Consider the following 26,950-nt stretch of genomic DNA (forward strand, 5'->3'; position numbering starts at 1 on the left):
ATGAACCCAGGGAACTGTGTTAACTTGTGGAAAAGGCTTGAGATATGTCCCTTTTAAAGAATTTTCAGCCACTCTTCCTTCATGCTTCAGCTCCTGAAGTTCAGTGAAGTTCGTTTTGGATGTTGATGTATATTTTGGATTAATGATCTGTTACAGGAACCAGCAACTTTTCAGCTTCAGTTTTTTGACCAGCTGCCAGCCCTACTGCACAACGTACGTGTGTGTGTGGAAAGCAAGGGGGGGGGGGGGGGGGTTATGCTGCTTGTGTCAGGTGGCAGTGTGTCTGGCCTTGTCCGTTATCTCAATTAAGATAAAGTATCTCCACAGCCTCTGTGTTTTTTTTGTGTGTGTGTGTGAGAGAGAGAGCTGCAATCTACAGTTCTGGATTTGTTTCTCTCTCTTTGGTTAATTTCTTTTGTTTCTCTTTTTATTTATCCTTTTTTCATCTCTATGTGCCTCCAATTTCTCTGCCCCCCCCCTCCCCTCCCCCTCCTCGTTTCCCCCTCACACTCTCTCAGTTCAGTTCACTGTTTGCTTAACTAACAGGACAAATGAATGTTTGTTTAGTAAAAGCGTTTCAACAAGAAACATATATGTATTTAACAAAGAAAATATTACCTCCACCTCTCCCTCTCCCTCTCTCTCTCTCTCTCTCTCTCTCTCTCTCTCTCTCTCTCTCGTTGCCCCCTGGCCACCACACACTGAATGACATTTTTGTTCTTGGGCAGCGGAGGTGAAAGTACCCAATATCTCTCTCAGTCTCTGTCTCTCTCTGCCTCCCCCCTTTCTCTCTCTCTCTCTCTCTCTCATACATTATATGGTAGTTCTGTATTTTCCATTATTTTCTCCTAACACTGCAGTCTTTTGTTTGACATGAGGTATGTTCCCTTCTCTCTCTCTCTCTCTCTCTCTCTCTCTCTCTCTCTCTCTCTCTCTCTCTCTCTCTCTCTCTGTCAGGTCCAGGATGTGTTTATTAACCCCTTAGCCCTGTGTGTGATTGCATATTTGTTTTACAATTGTGATGAGGGACTCATCTTGCACTCACCTTGACCTATGTGTGGATCCATTTGCCTTTGTGCCTCTGTGCATTTGCTTTTTCCTCTGTAAAACTCTTAAAATGTGGGTATCTGTGTCTACTTGCTCATTTTTGGTCCTTTCTTCTTGTGTGTTCGAAACGGCCCACTCCTCCTGTGGCTAGGATTTCCCCACTGAATGACCAGTCAGATTTAGAGATTTGTGTAAGAGGACACTAAATAGCACCGCTTTCCCACGCACTTCAAGGTAATCACGGACCAACATGTAGCTGTTTAGGTTTCTGCCCAAATCAAGGAGTATTTTTCATGTCTCGTGGTTAAACCTGTGCCACTAATGGACTCTTCATATTCAGATAACTGTGGAAAGTTCTGGAAATGGTTAAGTGGGAATTGAGAACATAAAATATGGTAGAAGTACTTTCCTGAAGACATTTTGCTTGAGGCTGTTTTCACTGACGTACAACAGTTGAGATGTGGGTTTTTTTCTCTTTCCCCTGAGACAATATGCTTTGTCTGATTGATGAAACATGAAGTTTGTGTTCTGAGAATGTTCTGAAATTTACACCATATCAACAGGCAGCTTTTATACAGATGTAGTATTGAGTACAGTTAACCAGTGCAGGTCAGCAGCCACATCTCTACCGCTGTGAGTAAGTGTATTGATGTCGCATAGCCCTGTTGGGTTGGGTATTGAAACACGGTTCTGTTACAAAATTCCAAATGTTTTTAAATACATAGACATAATTTGAGCAAAAACATGTCAGTAAGGAGGCACCTGTCTGCCGACACGTTATATTATAATTACAGTAAATACAAACATATAAATACTGTAAAATCTAAAGTTTAAATGCTGTGTACGAATGTAAAGAACAAAGTTTGTTTCTGATATTCTCCATGATCTTATAGATTCTTTCAAAAACAGCAGGCTTAATTTAACATGATGAATTATTTATTAACTGGTAAAACTATGTATTGGATGATAATCTCTAATAATACTGGACAAAGAAGAGATTTTTCTATTCTAATACTAGGTTTTGAGTGACAGTATATAGGTAGATAGAGTTACAGAAAGGCATGATATTAGTTTTAATTAATTAATTTATTTGTGGAACCTCTACCTACGAACTTGATCTGTTCCGTTACGCGGTTCGTAAGTGGAAAGGTTCGTTTCTCGAGTCAATTTTTCCCTTTTAAAATAATGGAAAAGCAATTAATGCGTTTCAGCCCCCACCCCGAAAGTCACCCTTTTTGCACCGATATATGTTTATAACACTCTCAAATTAGTAAAAAAAAATACATGTAGCGTTACTAAAAATAAAAAAGATTTACAGTGGTAACAGTAATAAAGTTTTAAGTGGTTACACAGCACTACCTTGAAGACGTGACGACTGGCTGGAGGAGTAACACAGGCACTGGCTGTATGACGGGAGGTGGGGGGTGGGTGGAATAACGGAGAGTAGGCGAGTGAATGTGGGGAGACGAAGCGTAGATACGGCTTAACTTAGCACGAATTTCGATGTCTGCTATTTACACTAATGCTAAATTGCTAAAGCTACAATTTGCTAATCTTAATCTGGGCGCGCTGGGAGACTCGCCTATTGGGCTCAGTGGCTCTGGTTCGTTTCTAGAGTCATGGTTCATTGGTGGAGGCAAAAAAATATTCAAATGCCTGGTTCGTATCTTGGAAAGTTCGTTAGTATAGGCGTTCGTTAGTAGAGGTTCCACTGTGCAACATTGTTCTGTTTTGTGTACAGGGAGTTACAAATTTTTATATGCATTTTTGTTTTAAACGAGAATGGTTACTCTAATTGGTAAATGGTAACTTTTATTTGCTTGATATCAGCTTATTAGTTGTGCACAGAATACATTTTCTTTTCCAGTACCAAAAGATTGAGTTCTTCTGGCCTCTTTCAAGAATTTGGCATGATGGATAAACAGTGGCTGTCGCTGTTGATAGTGTTATAATCATAAATGTGGCAATAAAAAGGTTCAAATGGATTAATCACACAGTTAAAAGATTAAAAAATAAACATATGTTTTATTTCTAAACAGTAGGCAACTTTTTGCCTTCAATATATTGGTATCAAAACAAGCCACTTTATCGAGTATTAAATTATTCACCTCAGTCCGGTGTGATTCGTCAGTCGTGCAAAGAGATTAGCATCAAATAAATGATTAAATTAATAGTATTTTGAACTGAGAGTGTAAATGTCCTGACTGGAGGCTTTACCTAACCTTTCTTAGTTAACCTTCATCTGGCCTAAGCCTGCATTTGGTGACCTTTACCACAGAGTATTTCCTACAGAATGAAGGGAGGTGAAAATGAATGGAGATTCGTGCTGTATGGCTGGACTAGTACGCAGTAGGTTTTTTTTTATTTTTTTTATGGCTTGTCTATTATTCTGTTATGAATGGTAAGGAATGATCTAGAATGACTCGGATCTATTCTTCAGCACAGGATAAAAAGCCTGGAATGTATCAGGGATGACCTCATAGGCTTTTAGCGATAGTCCTGAGATTTGCTGTGTTTTTGGTTCACGCACCGCACTGTTCGTGACATGGCAATGAAAGCAACGCGTCAAGTTCTCGACACGTTGTCTGAGACTAATGGGCTTCTTGCTGTAGGGTGGAGGTCCTGCTTAGACAAACACCAACACCGGTGCCATTGTTCACACCTGTCCTTCTTCACGTACCTCTGACTGCCTTAGCTCAGCTCTGCCGGTGACCTGTCAGTCATCCGGCTGTTGGCACAGGAACACCCCGCCCATTTTTGGCCAGGAGCCAAGCAGCGAGCGAGACCTGCCCGTGCACATACCGCATCTCCGGGTTTAACGCGTGAGCCAGGCAGGCTCCGGGGCTTGGCAGCGGATGGCTCCAGGCTGGGGTGGTTGAGAACACTCTGTGGGCAACCACATGCAGCTGAGAGACCCTGCTGTGGTCAAGCTGAGGTCTGGACCACATGGAGGCATCCACTGTGCAGTTCCCCAAAGGAGAGTGAAGGGGTAGATTATATTCAAATCCTGGTCTTGGCCTTTTGTTCAGAGCAGCTTAACACCCACCATCCTTGTACCCAGCGTTAGTACAGTCATAGGTCGCTTTGTTTAAACTGAAATAAATCCACTTCCTTTTTCAGTTTGTTACTAGTCAAACACAACATATTAACAGGATTCTGTATGCAGCCTTGAGCAGCCACCATGGCATGTCTCAGAGGAAATGGAAGCACTCCGCTAAGAGTGAAAAGGAATTAAAAGTTGGCCCTGACCTTTCGTTCAGGGCAGCTGAATCCTAGTAACACTCTTTCATGTTCATTCTAAGGTCTTGTTATTCAAACTGAAGTAAATTGGTTTTCTCACTAGCTTGTTAGCTACTCAAATATCACATATTAACATCATTCTGTAGCCACATGGAAGCAGCCATCTAGCCGATCCCCAGAGGGCATGATGAACAGGAATAAAATTTGGCTCTGGACTTTTTTTCTGGACCGACCCACTACTGTCAAGTCTATAATTGAACCTCCTTTGCTGTACACTCGTTGTTTACTTCATTTAGACTTGGATTGATCGAAACACTGCTTGCATTTCTTTTACTTATTTACTGAGCACCCTTTTTTTAAGACTTGAATTAATCAGTTTGTCCATTCTGTTACCTGGCTGCTTTACATGGCATGAATGTAGCCAGTGATTTAAAGGCAATGTCTGTGATTGTGGGCAATCACAGTTCTCTCTGGTTGTTTACATTCCAAAGCTAAGTGTCTTTTGAAGTGGAACGGTGCATTTGAGGGGAAAAAAATAACAACTGTTGTTTGTACATGGCTGAAGTTTAACTCGTCTGTAAGTTTTGATTCGCTGATTGAATTACCACAGTAACTCATTTGTAACTGTTTAGTTTTGTAGCACTTTCGGTAATGCAGTTGGCCGTCTCCTGAGTTTGGAGACACTTCCACTTTAAGTGATCCAAAGCAGCCACAAGTCAATAGTACCCACATATTGAGCAGGAATAGCGCCATATCCTCAATTCAGTTAATGCTTTTCAACATTTGGGGTTTTCTCCGTTGTCTAAAAATACTCCAGATGCCTCTGCCATGAGCAGAGAGACATACCGGACTGAGACTGTTTGTAATTTCACTCATTTAGAGACACTGGGGCTTCATAAAAACATTAGACTGGTTTCCAGCACTCAGACAGACTGGAGAGACAGCAAATGGCAAGGAAACATCATCTTCTTTTTGATTACAAACCGTGAACTGCACATTTAATTTAAAGTAAGGTCAATTTTGTAAATTGCTTACTCTTACGATTTTCTCGTAGGGTCTTCCTGTACACATACTCTCATAGAAGATGTACAAAACTGTTGCCTTGCTTACGCACCCTCGTGTTATTCGCTAGACAGTAGAATTGGTCTGAGTGTTGTTTATCTAAAGATTTGTAGATTAAGGACAGATCTGTTGTCATGTTCATTCCCACTTTAACTAGAAAGGCCTTATTTATCTGAACACCTGAGCTCTGGAATATGCCGGACTGGGGCCCTCGATCAGTGTAGGTCAGTGATTGGCCTTCCTTGATTGTAAACAACCTGGGATCTCTCTTGTAGCTTTCCCTAGTGTAGCCAAGTGTCTCACCCCCCTCCCTTTCCCTGCTCTCTCTCTTCAGCTCTCAGGCCAGAAAGCCTGCATTGCTGCGTACGGGCTCTGTTGAGACTTGATACCTTCTCCCACTTAGACTAACAGGAGGATTTTCTCTCTGTCTGAGCGTCTGCGGTGTGTACTTTGCATTCGGACACGGCCTGTCTGCAGCACTTAGGGTGGTCCCTGTTTATTTCAGCAAGGTAGTCATTTAAAGATAAGGCTGTGCCATGCTGTCGTCTCTCTTTTGGAACTCCCAGCTCTCTGAAAATCACAGAAAAGTGTTTTCGCGAACCTTGAGTACTGCTGGTATCATTCACTCCACTAATACAGGATGTTATTCACGCCTTGTTTAAAGTCTGCTGGCAAAAGCAAAGCACTTTTCATAGTGAGGAGTCAGAGGTCTGGTGATCCTGTATTTTCTTTAGACATCATTTTCTCTAATGAAATTCGACAGCGCACAAAGTTCCACTATGTTTTTCCAATTGAGTAAGTGTCCAGCGGTGTTTAGTTCCTGATGACTGCATTTGATTCCAGGCTGTGACAAATGAGCAGTGGAGTCATCTGTTTACTGGCTGTAATCAATGTGTTTTGGGCATCTGTTTTGGACTCCTCATGGTGTTCTGGACGTGTACTTTTTCACGTTTCACACCAGGATCTAATTAATTTATCGTGCCTGTCACAAGTTTGGACAAATCTGATTGAGTTTGCAGGCCCCAGGCACTTTAGTAAAACATAATATAGAAATGTATTTATCCTAAACTTTTTTAATTAGTGGAAAAGCACTGCAGGCGGCTCACCGTAAAACACCTTGAGAGAAATGCCAGATGTGTCCAAAGCACAACTTTAAATGTAGTCATAGTTTTAAAGCCTAGACACGTTCGGTTAGTTTAGTCAAGGCTCCAGTGCCAGTCTAAAGAAGCTAATAGTAGACACCAAATGTTCCGGTTCATTTGGGGTGAAGGAGAAAATGGGGTTTGTTTTTGGATTTTGCCTGAACCGTGGATTTGAAAGTGACATCCCTGTTTGCTAAGGGTTGATGAATACGGAGGTAAAAGAGCTGACTGCAGTAGTGACCCGTGCATGGCCCCTACGTCTGTCCCCCAGTGTGTGACTCTGCTGCAGCCCCAAAGCCCTGATGAGGAAAACTGCTTCAGAGGCCTGAGATCACATTCACAGACCCCTACACACACACACACACACACACACACGCATGCTCATGCTCACACATCCTTCTCATCTTGCCCCTGGACACCTCAGCCAACAGAATAAGAGCGATAGCAGCCGGGCCGGGGCAGTGGTCATGCAAGACTGTCTATGTCTGAGAGAGAGAGAGAGAGAGAGAGAGAGAGAGAGAGGAGGAGGGAGGGGGGGGGGGGAGGACTGTCAGCAAGACATAATGTATCCAGTGGACCACCGAGGGTGCTGCACAAATAGGGGCCCGGGGACACCAACACTAGAGGGAGAGAGAGAAAAGTCTGATGCTACATGGCCCAATGAAAGTAGACTGAAGGGTAATTGTGGACCTGCGGATAAAGAAAAGGACAGGGAGACAGGACAAGGGTCAAAGCTCCAGGAGGGGGATGGGGAGGCCCCTTTCAACAGTCACTTTGTGTGTGTGTGTGTGTGTGTGTGTGTGTGTATTTATCTCTTTCCAGTACAAAATTGCCCTGAATTTGTAGATGGATAAAGAGAAAAAATTGTACATTTTTAAAAGACAGTTAAAAGTGGCATGTTTTTTTATAAACAGTTTTTGATTCTTGTTTACGGGTGGGTTAGAGTTTAGCTGATACATGAGACAATAAGTAGGTCAGAAAGTCAAATTTCTTTACATCCTTCTACAGTGAAAATACTGTAAATCTATGAAGCTGTCACTTAGAAAAGGAGATTAAAATTGTAGATAAGACTAAGACAAAGTAGCTGTTGGTGTTCAGACTCAAAGCCTAAATGTCAACATCAGTGAATGTTAGAAATATGAATATATGAATATAATAGAAAATATTATCAAAGACTGAAATTTGGAGGTGTAGAAGAATCCCTATAGGTTTCTTAGGAGATTAGAAAGCATGGCTCCTGTAAGGAATGGTAGGTGCTGGCAAAGGGCAGCCACATTTAACACTGACATGCTTGATATAATGTATAGTGTGTTTAATAGTTGGTTTCACTGAAAAATTGCAGTTAAACTGGAAATAGAAATTATTGTGGTACTTTATGTTCTACTCCATGTCCTCACTCCACACAAAAACAAAAGTAAATGTGTGTGAGTGCTTCGGGGTGTGTTTTGGGGGGGTAATCTGATAGTCGGAGGGGGACTAGAGGCCCTCATGCACATATACACTTTCAAGCTTGAAAAGAGGCCTTGCAGTGAAATCCAAGATGGCTGCCCGCTCACTCCCTCTCTCCCTCCTTTTTTTTCTTCTCTTCTCCTCTTCTTCCATCCTTTTGGGGTGATTCGGCTCATTAGCTATCGTAGGATGTTTGTTCAGCTCTGTTGTGCCCTGTTTCCACGTCTACCGCGTGGAGCCGTGCTTTTGAAGCCGGAGAATGGATTTCTAATCAAGATCTTGGGCCCAACAGCCCAAGACGCCGGCAAGACCTCCTGAATGCACCCTCATCGGGCCCAGGATGGAGAAAAAATGGCCTACAGGAAGCTGATGGAATATTACGTCGTCTTTGTTTACAGTCTGCCTCAGAAGCTAATCAGACTAACATTATTCCAATAACAATATACAAATCAGGGGTGCGTCAATATGGGCCCTACAATAATAAATCATTTTCCCCATTTTTGTCCATGCTTTGTCATTTGTTTCTCATTCCTTCCATGGAGTAAGACCACCCACATGGAAGAGTGAAGTCTTTCCTGCAGGGTGTGTGAAGCAGGGCTGAAAAATACATCTTTTGTTAATAACAATCGTGATTTTGTTCACTTCAACACTGATATCACTTTGAACCTCATTTGTTAAAGTCTCTGAGCTTTTTGACCAATCGCTTGTCAATTACCAGTAAATACTGTTAATAGTGACCCAGACCCAGTCCACCACAGCACAGTGACCCGACTTCAGCTTCAGTCTATAGACTCCAGCAAAACACTTTAAAGAAGTCATTTAAGAAAACTATTAGACTATTAATGAGTCTATTAGACTTTCCATTATGTATAACATCATCACAGTGTAGCCTAGGAATTGAGCTACTGTTACACCGGCAGTCAAAAAAAAATACTCTAATGCACATGTCAATGGAACATGTCATTGTTTAGCAACAGAAGGACTCTGAAGGCTCCTTTTGTTCACTAAAAGCAAGTAAGCCACAGATGTGGCACAACAATAACACCATGTTCCAATAAGACAAAGCAAACCACCGTCAGCTCATAAAGTGAGGGAGTGTTCCCAGGAAGTTCAGGTGATGACAAAGCCAGTACAGTCAACACATTTAAATCCCATTAAGAACTCGTGATACTATGTTGTGAAATAGATGGAGACATTCCAGCAGGAATCCAAAGACAGTGTTGGAGAAGCAGTTATTTTTAAATCATTAACAAACTAGGCATGGACAGTGTTGTGGGAATCATAGAAAACGTATTGTTGGGTATTGGCCAGATATTCAGGTTTAATTACTGTTTCTAACCCTTTTCAGTGCATGTATTGATGGCTTGTTTAGTGCTAAACTGTCTACCTATTCATAATAAAGCCTCCATCTGTAACACTACATTTTATATTGCACTGAAATGTTAATCCAGGAATTTCACTGACCTATATTTGTAGCAAATGTTTGTGCCCACATAAGCATGTATGCCCATTGGATATTGCTATTTTTGTAACATCCCTCATCAGGGAGTGTTCACATTGGCTAGAGAATGATTTAAATTAACATTTACGTTTCATTTTCCTATTTTTAACTAATTTAATTTGGTCATTTTGATTTTACGTGCTGCTTACATTCTGATTGTGACTTTTGCCTGTGATATTTTTTTTTCTTTTGCTTTATGGTTTACATTCCAGTGCTCGTTTCAGACCATTTTCCATGTTTACATGTCTACCTCCAACATCTTCAACCTGTTTGTAATAGAGAGACAGAGAGAGAGAGAGAGAGAGATTTGATATGCTGAAATAGAAAGAGCAAGAGAGATGTTTGATGCTGAAATAGAGATAGAAAGAGCCAAAGACTGAGAGAAAATGAGAGAAAGGAAAGAACTACATTTTTGTCATGCTGCTACATGCTGTACATTCTACACGCTGTCTATGTGTCTCTCGTCAAAGCTGAAGAAGGATAAGGAATGAGTGAGTGGAAATCGGAGAGAAAAGAATAACATAAGAGAAATCGAGAAATAGAACATGAGAGATGGAATTGAGAAACAGAAAGAGGAGGATATGAGAGATTGAGGATCACAAAAGAGAGAAACAGGAGAAAGAAGGTGAGAAAATGGGTAAGAAGGAGAAGGTGAGAGACAGATAATGAGAGAGTAAAGGAGTTAGGGACAATGATAGAGCAGGTCAAAGAGGCAAAGAGACCTTTTGGGCGAGTGTGAAGCCCCCTCGTTTGTAGAAACGTGACACTCTGGTGAGGAGCAGGACCAGGCGAGCCAACAGAACAAGGCCTGTGTGCTGTATGCGGCCTTCTGATGTCATACTTGCATGACAAGGGAGCTAAACGATAGCGGTACTGTATCATGCAGCAGCTCATTGCCGGCGATGAGGGACTGTGATAAGCTCTCATTTAGGATTCCTTTCTATTATTGTAGCATGGCTCTTCATCTACAGCAGAGATCTGGAATCGGCCTCTTATCTCCACTCTCAGGCATAGTGCTCTCTGTTTGAACTTGTAAAGCATGAACATCGGCTCGGAGAAGCAAGCAGTGCTGTATCGGATACAGATACATCAAATGGGACAGGGTTTGGGGACGTGCAAGGCCCTAATAGTGATTTATGTGGTGATTAGGAGCAGAACACAGTAGAAAGTGTAGATTCCCCCAGTGATTACAGTTCATCTTCCTGCTCACCGATGGGAGCGCAAACTGCTCCTCCCAAGATTTACGGACTTGCATCACGTGCGGCTACATATTCTGACGCATGGAGGAAAGCAGAGGTCTCGAAAGTGCACCAAGGCTTGTCCTTCTATCTGATATAGGATCCGATCTCCTCCTTGAAGTCTGAACAGTGCTACAATCAAATCTAACTCAATCTCTGCGATCTTTATTTTGGAACACACCCCTACCATGACACCAGCATTTTTAGAAAACCATTACACGGCTGTTGAGAGGCTGAGCCACAGATGTAAACAGGTGAAGGAAAGGGTGTATTGGGGTTTGACTGAAGTAGAATAGATTGGTAAAGTGTTGTTTTAAAGACTGATTATTGTGCATTGATCACAGTGTGACAGCAGCTGGCCAAACACTTACCGGTGCCTTGTGTGTGTACGTTTTTAAAGGGGACGCATTACACCCAAACACAAAGGGGGTCTTAATGACTTCTATGACATGCTTTGATCAAAACAAACGACCGGTTCCTTTAAGAGAGAATGAGCCTCAGCCCGATTCAGCGAGAGAGCCCAGGGGTGAGGAGCGAGAAGCAGACACTCTGGGTTTTAGCCATTTTCCCTTCTGTTCATTTATTTATTTGTTATTATACGTTACAGTGGACCCAGCACAGAGTTTTCAAATGTCCCTCCCATTTCATGAAACATCATCTGAAGGGTTTTAATGTAGAAAATCTCTCTGAAGTGATCACTGCCCCAGCTCTGTAGGATACAAACAGCCTGCTTTACCCCACATGCAGTTTTTCATTTTGGCCTGATAGTCCCCATTTGTATTGCATTACTGCATTTACAGTAAGTAGCATGTAGAAATGTTTATCATTGCTTTATTTTTTACATATCATGAGAAATGAGAACAAACTCAGTGTCAGTTGTGAGGACATACATTTCTGGTCTGAATGTTGTATGATTATTTATTGCAGCATAAACAGCTTTAGTTAGAAATCCACCAGATTTGTTCTAGTACTTTATGTTTATATTGCAGGAATTATTCATTCTCTTTCCTGATGGCTGTTACCTCACTGGAACTAATCGAGATGTCCATGTCCTGGCAACGTGCTTTAGTTTTTTCAGTATAGGATGTGGAAAGCACTGCACTGATGACATTGTGACTGAACATGCTTTGTTTTGTTGTTATTCTAGTGACCTCAGCATGAACAACATCACAGAGCTGCCTGCAAATGTGTTCAAGAACCTGCCATACCTGGAGGAACTGTAAGTCTTGTTGTGTTTGTTTCAGTTGTAAATATCCTTACTCCTTTTTTTTCTTTTCTTTCTATTTCCCTTTGTTTTCAGTAATCAGTCTACATCTCCTTAGCAAAGGAAATCATTTCTCTTGTGCTGCATGAAGAGATCAATTATCGGTTTAACATTAGCGTAGAAAAAAAAGAAAAGCTTCTCTTCAAGCAAATAAGTGCTTTTTAAATGCAGCTTTTCTCAGGAGAGGCAGAATCAGGCCATCAGTCTTAATGGGACTGAACAATACTGGAATGTACAGGGATTTAATGTAGCTGTTTTTTTGTGCTGCGAACCTATAGGAGAGTAATGCAGTAGTTCAGCACAAAACAGAAACTCAGAACATTTTTCAGAGATATAAATACAGGAGGCCCTCGGGTTACGTCAGTCCCGAGTTACGATGTTTCGTGGTTACGACACATCTCCCATTTACTGTATAAAGCCGTCGTAAGGCAAACTTCGTGTTTGGTGTGCGCGGTGGAAGAATACGCGGTTACGCGGCTCACGACCGAGGAGGATAGGTGTTAAGATAGAAGTGCTTACAGTATGTACGTATCTTCCGACTTGCACCGAAAATCGGTTTCAACGCCGTAAGTCGAGGACCCCCTGTATTATTTTGACATCAGACTTGTGCAAAATAATGTTTACAAATGATGTTCATAGTAGTGTTTATTGAATATACTTTTTTTCTGTTGTAAAGGGAATTATAAGTCTAAATTGTTAAGCTTAATTTACATTTAATTTGGTTCTACACCGGCATGCATACGTGAGCTGCTCGGTTCAGCTAGAGCCCACTGCATCGTTCAGTTCCTCTTGCGTTTTGTTATCAGCCACGGGAGTAAGGGTCCTAGCAGTGCAAACTCACCTGTAATGAGCCAAATATTACTGGCTACAAATCTTTTCAAGTTGCCGGCAGCACACGCGGGCCCAAAACCACACAAAAAAGGTGTGTCTAATCCTCCAGCATTTATATGTCTTCTCTCTGTGCTCCACATCACTCTACATCTGGCCGACTGCACTGTGATGAAGATAACATCGGCCTACATCAGTCTACCTGATACCAGGTACCTCCACCCCCCCGATGCCTCAGATGACCAGCTCCTGAAAGCCGCTCCTTTGTTATTTTAGCTTTTCTTCTCTGCTCCCCTTCTCTTTCTTTGGGCCAGGGGAGTGTGTTTTCTTACCCCATGCGTGTCTTTCAGCCGCCCCAGTCTCCGCTCCCTTTTTCCCCCAAACACAGCCTTGCAGGGCTTTGTCAGAGGGCAATTTACTTTTCAGCGCATTGTCCCGAGGAATGTGAGGCAGGAAGGAAGAGGGCAAAACAATGGTCTCCATGGCAACCAGTGGTTTGGAGAATGAGTCCCGTCTGGAGGAGAATCACAGGGGCCCTTGGCCCGGGACCCTTAGGAGCCAACAAATGTAAAAACTATGCACAAGTCTTAGAGCAAAGGTACATTATACAGGAATATACAACACAGTAATGTGAAAAGTTTAAAGTCCACGTCCTGATAAATCTTTCTACATGTATCATAACAACTGTCTTGGGTTAACAGAGCCAAAGCCTCTGGATACAAAACTAATATCGTCATGCATCCTTAATAGTTTCAGATTTTGTGCAGCAGTGTAGAGTAGTGATGAGGTACTGGAACTGGGGGAAAGACTGCAATTACAGAGCGACTCCTGCGAGTGATTTGTCTGTTATTGCTAGCCATTAGTCCAGCAATTATGTTGTTACACTTGAGTGTTGTGAATGTGTGTGTGTGTGTGTGGCCTCAGAGTGACCATGACCCATGGCTGGTGTCTTCCAGGCCGTCATAGGAAGAGGGAGGGACACACCCGCAGCAGCAGCATTCTCTACCTCACAGTCACGCAATCCTCCTTCACACATGCGCGTACATATGCGCACACACACACACACACACCTCCCACTCACAGCACAGTCGGTCTGATAGATATAAAACTGTCAGATTCTAATCCCCCCAGATTTGTGTCTCTCTTAGTAGATAAGTTAGGTTGTTTGTGTGTGAGCATGTGTTTGCTTGCCTCATTTTGACTGTATTTGACTGTGTTTTTTATTTTTTAAATTTATGTGGGCATTAACCTAAAAATCATAAAATCATTGCAAACCTCTCATTCAAATAGATCTTTTAAAGGGGACATATTCTACCTCTTTTCCAAACGTTACCACAGTTACCTGTTGTCTTTAAATGTTCTTTAAATGAGAGTAAGCCATAGCTCAGTTCAGCGCAAGAGCCCAGGAGTGAGGGGTGCGGAGCAGAAGCTCTTTTTGACAAACAAATAAATCTAACAAGTTTTTTTAGGGGCTTTTCTGTTTTAAAATACCAATACATTGTTTTTTAAGGCAACAATTGAGCTGCTGTTATATATCACATATGATTAATTATAGTAAGAAACGCCTTGTAGATTTGCAGGTGCCTCTGGCATCTAGTTTTTCTTCCTGAGAATAGTCTGGTGTGCAGTTTATTCCCAGGAGAGTGTGTTGGAGTGCCCACTGCTCAGCTGGATGCAGCGCTGGCTGAATGGACAGCTGTTCCTGTAGCAGGCCGGGCCAGCAGAGCAGCAGAGCTCTGTTGGCAAACTCCAGCTGAGCACAGTGACCACAGAACACAGATTACACACGCTCCGGGCAAATAAAAGATCAGGGATGTCATCTCCAGAGCCCAGCCAAGCTAACCACCCAGCAACCAGGAGCGCGCATGTGTTTGTGTGTGTGCGTGCGCGCGCATGTGTTTGTGTGTGTGCGTGCGCGCGCGCGTGTGTGTGTGTGTGTGACCCCGACTGGTGGCTTTGAGACTCGGCCAAACCAGACAAAAAGCCACAGAGGCCACGGGCTCTTGTATCTCGAGGCACAACTGCACTGAGCCTTTACATGGTTTTCCAAAAACTACATGAGCAATGCTGCTTTTTGCGTATCCCTCCTATAAACTTGCTTTTTTCTTCTAAGATGCAGGAATAAGAAAAGCATGTTGTAAGCTGTGTTTAAAAAAAAATCCTGTTTAAAAAAAAAAAAAAGAAAGGAAAAACAAAACCAAAAAAAAAAAAATAATAATAATTTTAAAAAAGTCTGACAGGTTTAGTGTTTCCAGCAGATTACTTTTTAATTCTTGTAAAACAGACTTTCAGAGAGAGCATGGCCAAGAGAGAGAGGAGGAAAACAGTTCTTGAATATTTTTCTTCATTAAATAAATTCTAATGAGCCAAGGGCATACATAATCAGAAGCTTTTTGCTACTATCAAGTTAAATGAATTTAAATATGCTAATTGGGGTAAATGCTCTCTCTCTACATTTGCTGCTGCTTAACCTACACTTAAATGTCATGACTCTGGGCAAAATATACGACCACCTCCTGCAATTTGTAATTAATCTAATTAACATTATTTAAGTATGCTAATTATTTTTAAAGAATTTTAAATGCCAGTGTGGCCCAGTATAGAGCGATGATTTACTGTTTGGATTAATTAAATAATTAATTAATTGTATTAATTTATTGATGAGAGATTGTGTATTGTTTTTTTTTATTTTAATCTTACTGTAAGCTTCCGGTATAAATAAAGTTAATTTTTTTTTAAGGATAAATTTCTGTAAATCTGTAAATAAATTATAATTTGCAATTAAATATATGTGCGTAGGGCCGGAGCGAAATGGCCAAAATTTATATATAATATAATATTCAGATATCAATAAGAACAATAAAAAGAATCCACTGAAAAACAAATGACATCACCATCAAACATAAACCTATTGGTGTTGTTCATTCATTCATTCATTCATTATCTGTAAGCGCTTATCCAGTTCAGGGTCGCGGTGGGTCCAGAGCCTACCTGGAATCATTGGGCGCAAGGTGGGAATACACCCTGGAGGGGGCGCCAGTCCTTCACAGGGCAACACAGACACACAGTCACACACACACACACACCTACAGACACTTTTGAGTCACCAATCCACCTACGAACGTGCGTTTTTGGACTATTGGAGGAAACCGGAGCACCCGAGAGGAAACCCACGCGGACACAGGGAGAACACACCAAACTCCTCACAGACAGTCACCCGGAGTGGAAATCAAACCCACAACCTCCAGGTCCCTGGAGCTGTGTGACTGCGACACTACCTGCTGCACCACCGTGCCGCCCTCCTATTGGTGTTGTCAATATTAATATTTTTAAACTGCATTTTTAATGTGTCGTATCATTAATATTCTTGAATATATCATTGTTACTGAAACATTTTATATTGCGATATATATCAATATTGAATTATCGTCCAGCCCTAATGGTATGTATGGTAGATTGACTCTGACATTACAGGTTAGTTCACAGGAAGTAGTCTGGACCACATCCAGAACGCTGGCTCTATTTCTCTTAATATCTTGTGCACATGTTCTTTGTAAATTAACGCTGGGGCTGAATAGACACTCTGTGGTGGAATTTCTGCTGAATGCATGGGAGCAGTGCACAACACGGGTCCGACCACCAGATGTGTTAGTGTTCTATCCACATTTACTCCTACACATATAAACAAAACTTTCCAGATATCATGGCTGCTCATGGAAACTCTGTGCACTTCCCTTGAAGAGTCTTTTTTGTCTCTTTCTCTCTCTCTCTCTCTCTCTCTCTCTCTGTGTGTGGTTCTTTGTGCTTTGCTGTAGAGCTGCACCTCTATGATCGTCCAAGCTGATAAGGCGCTTCTGTCATGTCCTCACTCACCCAATTAAAGCCGTCTTCTCTTCTTTCCACTCTTTTCTTCACCTCTCCACCCTGTCTCCCCCTCTTACTCTTCACCAATGAATGAGTCCCAAAGCAGCAGAGGAGTATGATTTCTCTCGCCCAGTGACAGAGCATGAGAAATGGTAGCTTAGGTTAATTGCCCTCTATACTGAATATTCAGAGACACACCCTCAGGTGAGGAGAAGGTTATTGCACATAAGGAATCATGCAGATGTGTTTGACAACATGGATTAGAGTTAGTGTGCTGCTCTGCTATGCCTCCTGCAGTCACATGGTGCTATAACTGGGAGGAAAAAACACATGCTTTTTTCAGAGATATAGCCATTGCTTCTTTTCAAACTGTGGTAACACAACAACTCGATCACTCAGCGCTCTTGTAGTGCTAACTGTCCAAGTCTGTTATGTTACTTATCAGGTGTAAACAATTACTAGTTGCATTGCCCTAAGAATATTTGGAGAAACATGTTTTTTTTCTCCTCTATACCTCTGTTTATATCACTATAGAAAGTGTATTGTTAAGAGTATAAGGACTACTTGGATGAGCTGTCTAAATATTTTGCTGGGTTAACGGTATGAATTTTGACACACTGTATTCTAGACTTGTTCTTTAAAATATTCACCAGTTCCCAGGCATCTCGCAGCAAACAGATTCTGTGTGCTGGAGTCGGCAGATGGCCAGATGGCACACTACACAGCAGCGCAGAGGAAGGGTAAGGGCAATGTGAGCTATCCTCTAAATGGAAATGCTGCTCGCGAGTGTCTCACCGACTCTCAGCTCCCATTCCCAGAGGATACCGCACATGGCGCAGCTGGAGTTCAAATGTAGGGCTCACGTCTGCTGTACTCAAGTGTGCGGTGTACAAGAAGGATGCTATATGCAGTCTCCCAAGTTTATAAAACTGCTAAGACCTATTTGTATGCAAGAGAGATGGAGATGGAGTGAGTGAGGGAGGAAAAACACAAGAGCCAGGTTTCCCTCCAAAAATTTCACAAATATTATGTGCAACAATATCAGCAAACGGAATACTGGCAGGATAAATATGCAAAACGAATCATGTTTCTATCTAGATTTGAGTATTTATTTATTTTGATCTGATCAGGAATGTTTGTACAGCTGTATTATGTCAAAACACACTTCGATAGGAGTTTGATTGATTTAATATTTATTTGCTGTGGATTCTGTCGAATAGAACTGTTCTTAATGTTTGGACAGGAAAGTAAATAAATGCCTTGTGGTCTCTGAGCATTGTTCAGTGCTGTATAAATGTACAATAATCTACACATGCACTAAAATAAGGAGCTCAGCTAGTGGAGGTAGTACATAAACAGAGTGGACCTGAAGCGTTAATTAATAGCCTGTGGTCCTGGGGTCAGTCCAGGGCTCCGGTGCATGCTGTACTGTGTGTTGTGTAGGTACAAACCAGCTGAAATATAGTTGTTTATTTGAAAACAACGTTTTCCATTATAGCATTTCAATATTCAAATTTTGCTACTTTGTCCGTGCGTGAAAACGTTTTTTGGGGGGGTTTTATGGTCATTTTTGTAATTCAGAAAACTTGGTGGATGGAAAACCCACTAAAGAGAGATGGTGGGGGGGTGGATATTGACTCCAGTTGCAAAAAGTGATAAATCTGCTGTTAATCTCTCAAGCCACATTTGGCAAAAGTATGTGGATCCTCCACCTGGCCCCAGTACACACACACACACACACACACACACACACACACACACAGAGTCATATATCATCCGAAATGGTATCTTCCCAAATATCTCCAAAAAGGTAACCTAATATTGGAAGGAAAATGGTTTTTAACTTTACTCTGGTTAGAGAAAAAACATCATTTTAAATTCTGAACCTTTTTAATTTTTGGTTCCAAAGCATTCTCATGTAAAGTAAGAGATTTGATCACCACAAATGTAACTGTCGTAACAAACCTGCATCAGTATAAGAAGCCAGAATCAGTTTTTGTTGCACATTTAATCAGCGACACTGTACTCATATAATTTTTAACCACTTTTAATATCCCACTATACTCTTTAGCTTTGTTGTTCAATGTTGCGTTAATGCAGCTTTTATATTATTTACTCACCATACTCTCCTGATTTACTGAGTAATTAAGTTAGGGCCCACAACGTGGTATAGGAATTTAGAGACCACCCAACCCTACATCACATACATGTGAAATAACACATGCTCGTGGTACTTGTGCAGCAAGATATACATGTCCACACACACACACACAATCTCACATTCGGGTACATAACAAAACTCATATCTCATGCAGAGATACTTTAAAGAATTCTTCTCACCTCTCTATGAATAGCAGGTGTTGGTGCGTAAATGTGTGTGTGCGCTCGGGATTTCATTAGCTGGCGGTTTACTGGCCTTAAACACATCTGCTCACACTGATCCCATCACAGCGCTGATAGAGCCATCACATTCTGCCACCTCGCCAAGCATTTACTCCAACCAATCAGACACAAGCAGAGTAGAACACTACGCTGATAGAGAAGAGTCTGTGCCCTAGGAGTGTGTGGAGCTTATCATGCACACTACTCACCCAGCCACACACACACTGACAGCCTGGTACTGATAGCAGCCATGCAGACTGGCTCTCATCGAGCTGTGACTGGAGCTGGAGACTCTATCTGATCATCTGACCATGAGCCTGTTAAAACGTTACAGATAATTCAAGACATTTCCACGATAAATATTGTGCATCATGATGAGTTTTTTTCTTTTTTGAGAGCATATGCCTGAAAAAGTTCTCCTACTTTTAGAAAAATGTCTTCTAAAATGAGTTTTTCTGCTACAACCTTAGAATTATGAGACGAGTGTACACTAGATGTTGGAAAATGTCTGTGAGAGGTTGATAACTGAAATCAACATAGAATGGCTGGGTCTGCAAGAGACCTACAGAGAACACAGAACAACTGCTCATCGGCCCAGTGTGGGTTTTATTATTATTATTATTAGTTTGTTTTTAACTCCTCTCGCCTATGGCTGTCACTCGTGTAGCTCATGTGCAGCTGTTCCAGAGCATCCTGTTTCACTGAAGGCTTTCTTACTGAAATACTGCTCCTCAGTGGGTGGAGTTTCTTGTTACAATCTTCATTCCACCCCTTCATTCCTGCTGTTAATCTAAGAGGGCAAAAGTTGCTTTTTGGTCATTATATTTCTCTCTCTCTCTCTCTCTCTCTTTAGGAGATTGGCAGGTAATGACCTTGCTTTCATCCACCCTGAGGCTCTGTCTGGACTCAACCAACTCAAAGTCCTGTGAGTACTAGATAGGCAGGTACACACACACACACACACGCGTCATCGCTGGCATTGTCAGGATTTCTAGAACATGTTTCCTTGTTAGGCCTCTATCTTATCAGCATTTGTTTCCCTTCTGTTCCTTATTAAAATGAATAAAGAATAAGTTGTTCATCCTTTCTGCCACTAATTTTGTTCTAATCCTTCTTCTGTCTTCTGTCTTGTCTGGAGTGTTTTATCTGAGCATTGCTTTGTTAGTTTGTTGTATTAAAATTATAGATCTGTTCACACTTTATATACACTATATATATATATATATCTCCATAGTCATATCAGTTAGGGCTCTAACAGTATAACCCATTTATTACCAAATCTGACTTCAAGGATCAAACGGTGAGTAATGCTTGTTAATAACCAATAATAGCTTTATAATTGATTTCCATAACGAAAAATGGCAGGAATCTCGCAGCTACAGGATTAGCAGCTCTGTCAGTGTGATGATAAAGGGCCTCCCAGCATGCCTTTCTGCTGATTAAGACTAAGCTCCTTGACACATTTTCTCTTTCTTTTTTTGGTATGTGACCATAATGATGCAACAACTTTGTCCTTGAGGTGTTCGCGAGCCAATTTACATGCTGCTTATCCACCAGCCGCGCCACAGCGGCTCCGCTTTGCATAAAGATCTCTTCCCTCTTCCTGTCTTTTGACCGGCTAACCTGCCTCTAGACCTTCCCCTGCTTCTACAGACTGACTCAGGACCAGCTCACACTTAAACCTCATTGAAATGTGTGTACTCACTGTGAGAACCAGTCAGCAGCAGGTCAGCAGGGAAATGTTGATCTGCTAAAGATGTGCTGCCTTTCGAGAGCTCATCTGATTGGCCTTGTACAGTGTGTAAGCAGTAAATATTGTGGCAGAGTAGGCTGGGTAGGATGGCTTGGATGAGCTGGTGTGAGTAGTTCTAGGAATGGAAGGAATGCTTCTATGGGCAGTTCAGTTTCCCCTTTCAGTCTCTTTTTTTTTAATCTTCCCTATCACACAGTTCTACCAAAGGCTAGCACAGAGAAACTAGTGCCACATAATGAACCTTGTTGCTTTTAAAGCATCAACTCAACAATGTTGGGCGAGAACACTAACTACCTCATTCTTTAACAGCCCACAGATGCTTCAGTTTGTAAAAGGGGAGAGAGTGAGGGTCATCCTGCTCAGAGAGAGAGATAATGTGTGTATGAAACTCCAGGCTATTAATGTAAATGTAAAGATTGGATCAGATCTGGTCAGTCCTCAGGCTCTCACGGTGCCAGATTCCGTCTTGGGTCTGTTTGGCTTGAAGGAAGGGACCAGTAGCTTGAAGGTTGGTGCTAATGACTAGCAGCTGGTGGATGTTGATTATGTACCAGGACTAAATCATTCACTGGAAAACATATATTTGTGGTGAATCTGGGGACCATAGCTACTCAGTATGGAACATAACATGAAACATCTGAGGATAAATCACATTTAACCCAAATGGAGACCAAAACCTTGCATCAAGCTGCTTTTGATAAACATGGACAGCCCTTTCCTTATGAAGAAATAGTGCACAAATTCTTCATATTTTAGAGGATGTATTTTATATATTGTCGCTGTCCAATTAAAAAAATAATTCATTCATTGTCTGTAAGCGCTTATCCACTTCAGGGTCGAGATGGGTACAGAGCCTACCTGGAATCATTGGGTACAAGGCAGGAATACACCCTGGAGGGGGCGGCAGTCCTTCACAGGGCAACACACACTCACTCACTCACACCTACGGACACTTTTGAGTCGCCAATCCACCTACCAATGTGTGTTTTTGGACTGTGGGAGGAAACCGGAGCACCCGGAGGAAACCCACGCAGACTCAGGGAGAACACACCAAACTCCTCACAGACAGTCACCCGGAGCAGGAATCGAACCCACAACCTCTAGGTCCCTGGAGCTGTGTGACTGCGACACTACCTGCTGCACCACTGTACCGCCAATTAAAAAAAAATTATCTCCCAAAATAGTAACTTTACAGGAAAAGGAAAACAACTTCTTAATTTTCAGTGGAAGGGACCATTTCTATTGGTCCATTCGCCATGAAATTATCACACATTGTGAAGGACAGCTGTTGGGTTCCAATGATGTAATTTTAATTGGACAGTGGTTATGAGAGTGAGAGAGAGAGAAACCTAAATATGGTTACCCCATATAGTTAATGTTGTTAGACCAATCATTCAGTCTTTTTAAGGAATCATAGTTTATCTGTAACTTTAAAAAGAGTTGCAATTCATTGCAAATGGAAAATTGGTGATTTACGATTATGACATTTCTGAAATACAGTTCTTTTGTTCTTTTTTACAAGAATGCTCCAGAATAATCAGTTGAAGACTGTTCCTAGTGCTGCCCTCAAAAACCTCCATGCCCTGCAGTCTCTGTGAGTAACAAACACACACACTAAATGATACAGACACAATACTAGGATTGCAGAAAGGTCCATGTGATATACACAAATGAAATAAGACAAAGACCTAAGTGTTGACCTTGATAAATCATGCTATAGATTGATTACAGGGCTTCCAGAATTAAATCTGCAGAGTTGTGTTTGTGTGTATGTTGTGTGTTTGTGGTGAGTGTTGTCCATGTACTCAGGTGTGTGTGTGTGTGTGAGTTTGTCCAGCTGTGTGTTTGGAAAAAGCTGCTCAGAGTCGTTATCACATCACCAGACCCCATCGCCCGCTCCCTCCCCCTTCTTTTTTTTCCCCTGCACACTTTGCTTTTTCTCTGCAGTTGTGTCCCCGCAGGGCTGGGGCAGAGGCTCTGGAGCCGAACTAATGTGTTCTGGCACACACTCTCGGCCTGAGTTTGGACTAGGACTTTCTGAGCTAGCTGTCAATCAACACGGCTTCTGCCCTCACGCGGGGACTAGAGCGAGGCAGATGGACAGAGAAAAAGTTGGGACAATCTTAGTCAAACTACATGTTCTGATTTCAGAAATGAGGATAAAATATTAACACGTCCTCGACAAGGGTGCTCTGTATTTTTCTCCAAAGCGTCATTTGCATAAATATTATGTAAATTACCTAATGAGGTCAGTGTTTATTATATTTATTCAAATATTATACTCCACCACTAAACACCTCTTTGCTTATTTGTGCATTAAACACGCAGCAGTGTGTTCCCTGTAGGAGATGTGTGTGTTAACTCGTTAATGTGACCAGGAGTTCCCCAAATTTTGCATGCCACTTTACAGGACTGAAAACAAGTATTTATGAAATGAATTAAGAAGAAAAAGAGAAAGAAGGAGAGGGTCTGTCTCTCAGGAATGTCCCCCCCCCCACTACAGGCTGGTTCTTCTAATCATTTTACAAGAGGGAAAAAAATGCCTCATTACAGCGACATCAATAGCACCACAGCTCACTGGAAAAACACAGTGTGATCACTGGACATTAACAGAGATATCAGACACCAAAGCAAAGCACAGTATATAAAGATGTAGATAGTGGAAACATAATAAAATAGCAGTAGAAAAGAACACAGAAATGTTACTAACGCCTGTGTTAGGGGCAAAATGTGAAAATGCTAACATAATTAATGTACGAGTTATAGCTGACTCTATTTATTGTCAAAGTTTAGCAACAGCTGACCACACCTCTTCCCTCCAGTGTCTCACCCAGTCCAGCAGTGAACAAGTGCTTCTCCCAGGGTGAACCCGCATAGAGAAGGGGTTCACAGCGAGAGATCTGAGGACTCTGAGACATTTGGCGTATTATTTGAATACAGTTGATGTTCTTGGCAGGGACGGCTTCCTTAACCACAGTTTGACTTTCACAGTGCTCTGTGCGCTTAAAGTGTCACCCGTGTCAACAAGTCAGAAACGGTGATTTGCTGAAGTATTGGTTGGACTAAAATTCAGTCCTATGACAAGAAGGCAATTATACATCTGAGAGTTTACTGTAATGTTAGATTACGTTGAAATCAAGTGTTTATGCAAGTCTCGGCCAAAGAAAATTAGGTTAGACTATTCAAAAGGATGAAGTTATTCCATTTCTCTCTCTCTCTCTCTCTCTCTCTCTCTCTCTCTCGCTCTCACCCTTTCTCACTCTCTCTTGCTCTCTCTTTCTCTCTCTCCCTCTCTTTCTCCCTCTCTTTCTCCCTCTCTTTCTCTCTCTCTCTCTCTCTCTCTCTCTCTTTCGCTCTCTCTCTTTCGCTCTCTCTCTCTCTCTTTCGCTCTCTCTCTCTTTCTCTCTCTCTCTCTCTCTCTCTCTCTCTCTCTCTCTCTCTCTCATATCTATATTCAGTGGCCTGTTTATTAAAACTTACTGTACAAGTCCAAACGACAACCACATTTTATCCTCCCCATCAAACAACAGAAATGGATCACAGTAAGACCACCTCCAACAAAACACATGCCTTCCATAGATCTCAGTAGAAAAGCTTTGCCAGTTATGCAGACCACTTGCAAGCAATCACATGTCAGTCTGTGGTCACCTTACCCAATGCCTAGCGTCTGCTAGGGGCTGTTGTTCTTGAATATATCTCCTTTGGCCATTGTAGATGCAGGAGAGAAAAGAAAACTCTAGAAGCTGAGGTGTGTGTGGGTTGTAGCTTGTGGGAACATTAGGTTCTCTTTGAGAGTAACATAATGTCAGAGTCTCCGGGAACAGCTTTGGTTTGGAGGATACAGTTGTAGCTGGCTGGTTTTAAGGTCGGAAGGTGAGAGTTATGCTAGGTCAGCAATGACTGATTTGATAGTGCTAGAGCAGCACTTGGTGTGGGAGAATTTTTTGTAGTTTTCTGTCAAAGAAGTCTTCTGATTTCCCTGGTTTGATAATAACTTGGTCGTTTTATGGCACAGATGAAGTAAACCAAAGATGGGCTCTGATGATTGCACAGTACTGCATGTATAGTATAGAAATTGTGTGTTATGTGCTTGCGTGAATGTGTTTTACAATGTGGGACTGGCTTTCCAGGGCATGTCTAGATCTGTATGTTGATGCCTTGAGCTATAGCTAACCCATTAATGTTCCTCCTAGAGCCATAGACTCTCAAAGGCTCTCAAATCTACTTTACTTTTTTTTTTTCTTTATTTAGTAGTGAAGGGTAAAAATAAACATTCCCTTAACTTTACCATAGGGTATAGGTCACTGATTTTTTTTTTAAAGTTTATTTTGTAAGCCCTACTCTGCCCCAACTGTATAAGCTCTGTCGTATGTGAGTGTATAGAGCAGGGAATTAAGTACGCTTTATTGAGCTGAGGAGAGAACGTGATTTAGAACTCTTATCCACAGTAGGTGTCACTCAATTTAGGTAATGCCATACAGTCCTGCAGTCAAGTACACACACACACACACACACACACACACACGCATGCACGCACACACACAGTTCTTGTAGCATGTGCTCAATATAAATATATATAATTGATATAATTATCTGTTTATTTTAACTCACAGTTCTCAATCCAAAAAAAGAAAAAGTGCAGTTGAAGTGGCAAACATTTAAATACTATATCCTTAGTTTTTACATTTCCTTTCCCAGAAAGCTTTGGAAGAATAAGAGTGTGTGTTAATCTCCCCATCAAGGAAATGTTTAACCAGTGCAGTTTGTACAACATTGTAGACATGGGCTGTTGTCAACAACTGTGGATTGTGTTTGCTCAAGGTAGGAAATGGGTTTTGATTAAGCAAAAATATGAAGGGTTTTACACTGTGCTTATTGATAACCTTCAAGGCCTGTGTGTGTGTGTGGTATGTGCATTTGTGCATTTTTTTTTTTTAAAGTAAAATGTAATTTACCTGTGCATTACAAGGAGACTTAAACAGAGCATTACCTCAATAATTTGGAATATCATTCATTATCTGTAATCCTTATCCAGTTCAGGGTCACGGTGGGTCCAGAGCCTACCTGGAGTCAATGGGTGCAAGGCGGGAATGCACCCTGGAGGGGGCGCCAGTCCTTCACAGGGCAACACAGTCACACACACACACTCACACCTACGGACACTTTTGATTCGCCAATCCACCTACCAACGTGTGTTTTTGGACTCTGGGAGGAAACCCGAGCACCCGGAGGAAACCCACGCGGACACAGGGAAGAACACACCAACACCTCACAGACAGTCACCCGAAGCGGGAATCTAACCCACAACCTCCAGGTCCCTGGAGCTGTGTGTGTGACTGCGACAAAGAGTGGTCTATTTCAAGAGCTTAAGCCATAATTATCAACATTAAAAGAAATAAACGCTTGAAATGAATCACTCTGTAATGCATCTATATGAGTTTCAGTTTTTGAATTTAATTACTAAAATAAGAAATTATATTTTTGATGATATTGTCATGTAGTGTGTGTGTGTGTGTGTGTGTGTGTGTGCGTGCGCCCGTGCTGAGTGCGATGGATGTGTTAGTACTGTAACAGTTTTAAAATCCTCATCTTTGCTCATGGTGGTCTTTTTGCTGAAACCACATAATTTTCCGTGAGTAGGGAGAGTAAGCTCCAGTCCAGTCTTCCATTCATAAACAGGATGTCGCCACCCCAATGTACTTTACTAGGGTGGAACAATTTTGGACAAAGTCACTTTAAAATGTGTTCATTTAATAAAACAAAGAAATAAAAACCTAAAAAGCCTAAGTTTACCATGCTCAATGCACCATGCCCACTAGAAGCATAATATAACACACACACACACACACACATGCCCAGCACTGGGTTGTGTAGCAGTGGACCTGTGTCCTCTGGTGCTGCAGTAGTGCTTATGGAACATCAGTACCTGACCTTTATAAAGGTTCTCAGGGCTTAATGCCATTAAATCCTCTTTGAAATGCCCCAATATCTAGTGTAGCTTTCCCAGAACAGTAGACTCTTACTGTAGATAAACAGGGGACACACTGCCTGTTAATAGCCTTCATTTCAGAAGAATTGTTGATTAAACACAAAACCCTTGGTGGATGACCCACAAACCTTTGGCTCTATGATGCAGTTGAAACATTAGCCAAACATATTTCACCCACAAGACATTTGTGC

At 41.7% G+C, this 26,950-nt stretch overlaps 1 protein-coding gene across 1 annotated transcript in view; it reads left to right on the forward strand.

The window, feature by feature from the left end:
* Positions 1 to 26,950, forward strand: part of LOC136679077 (leucine-rich repeat-containing G-protein coupled receptor 4-like) — a 64,941-nt gene that overhangs the window by 18,283 nt on the left and 19,708 nt on the right. The window contains exons 3-5 of the mRNA XM_066657357.1: positions 11,827 to 11,898; positions 19,871 to 19,942; positions 22,293 to 22,364. Of these exons, the coding sequence (XP_066513454.1) occupies positions 11,827 to 11,898; positions 19,871 to 19,942; positions 22,293 to 22,364 (216 nt within the window). The remainder of the gene's footprint in view (positions 1 to 11,826; positions 11,899 to 19,870; positions 19,943 to 22,292; positions 22,365 to 26,950) is intronic.

The sequence above is a fragment of the Hoplias malabaricus genome, chromosome Y, assembly GCF_029633855.1.
Source record: "Hoplias malabaricus isolate fHopMal1 chromosome Y, fHopMal1.hap1, whole genome shotgun sequence".
Classification (NCBI taxonomy): domain Eukaryota; kingdom Metazoa; phylum Chordata; class Actinopteri; order Characiformes; family Erythrinidae; genus Hoplias; species Hoplias malabaricus.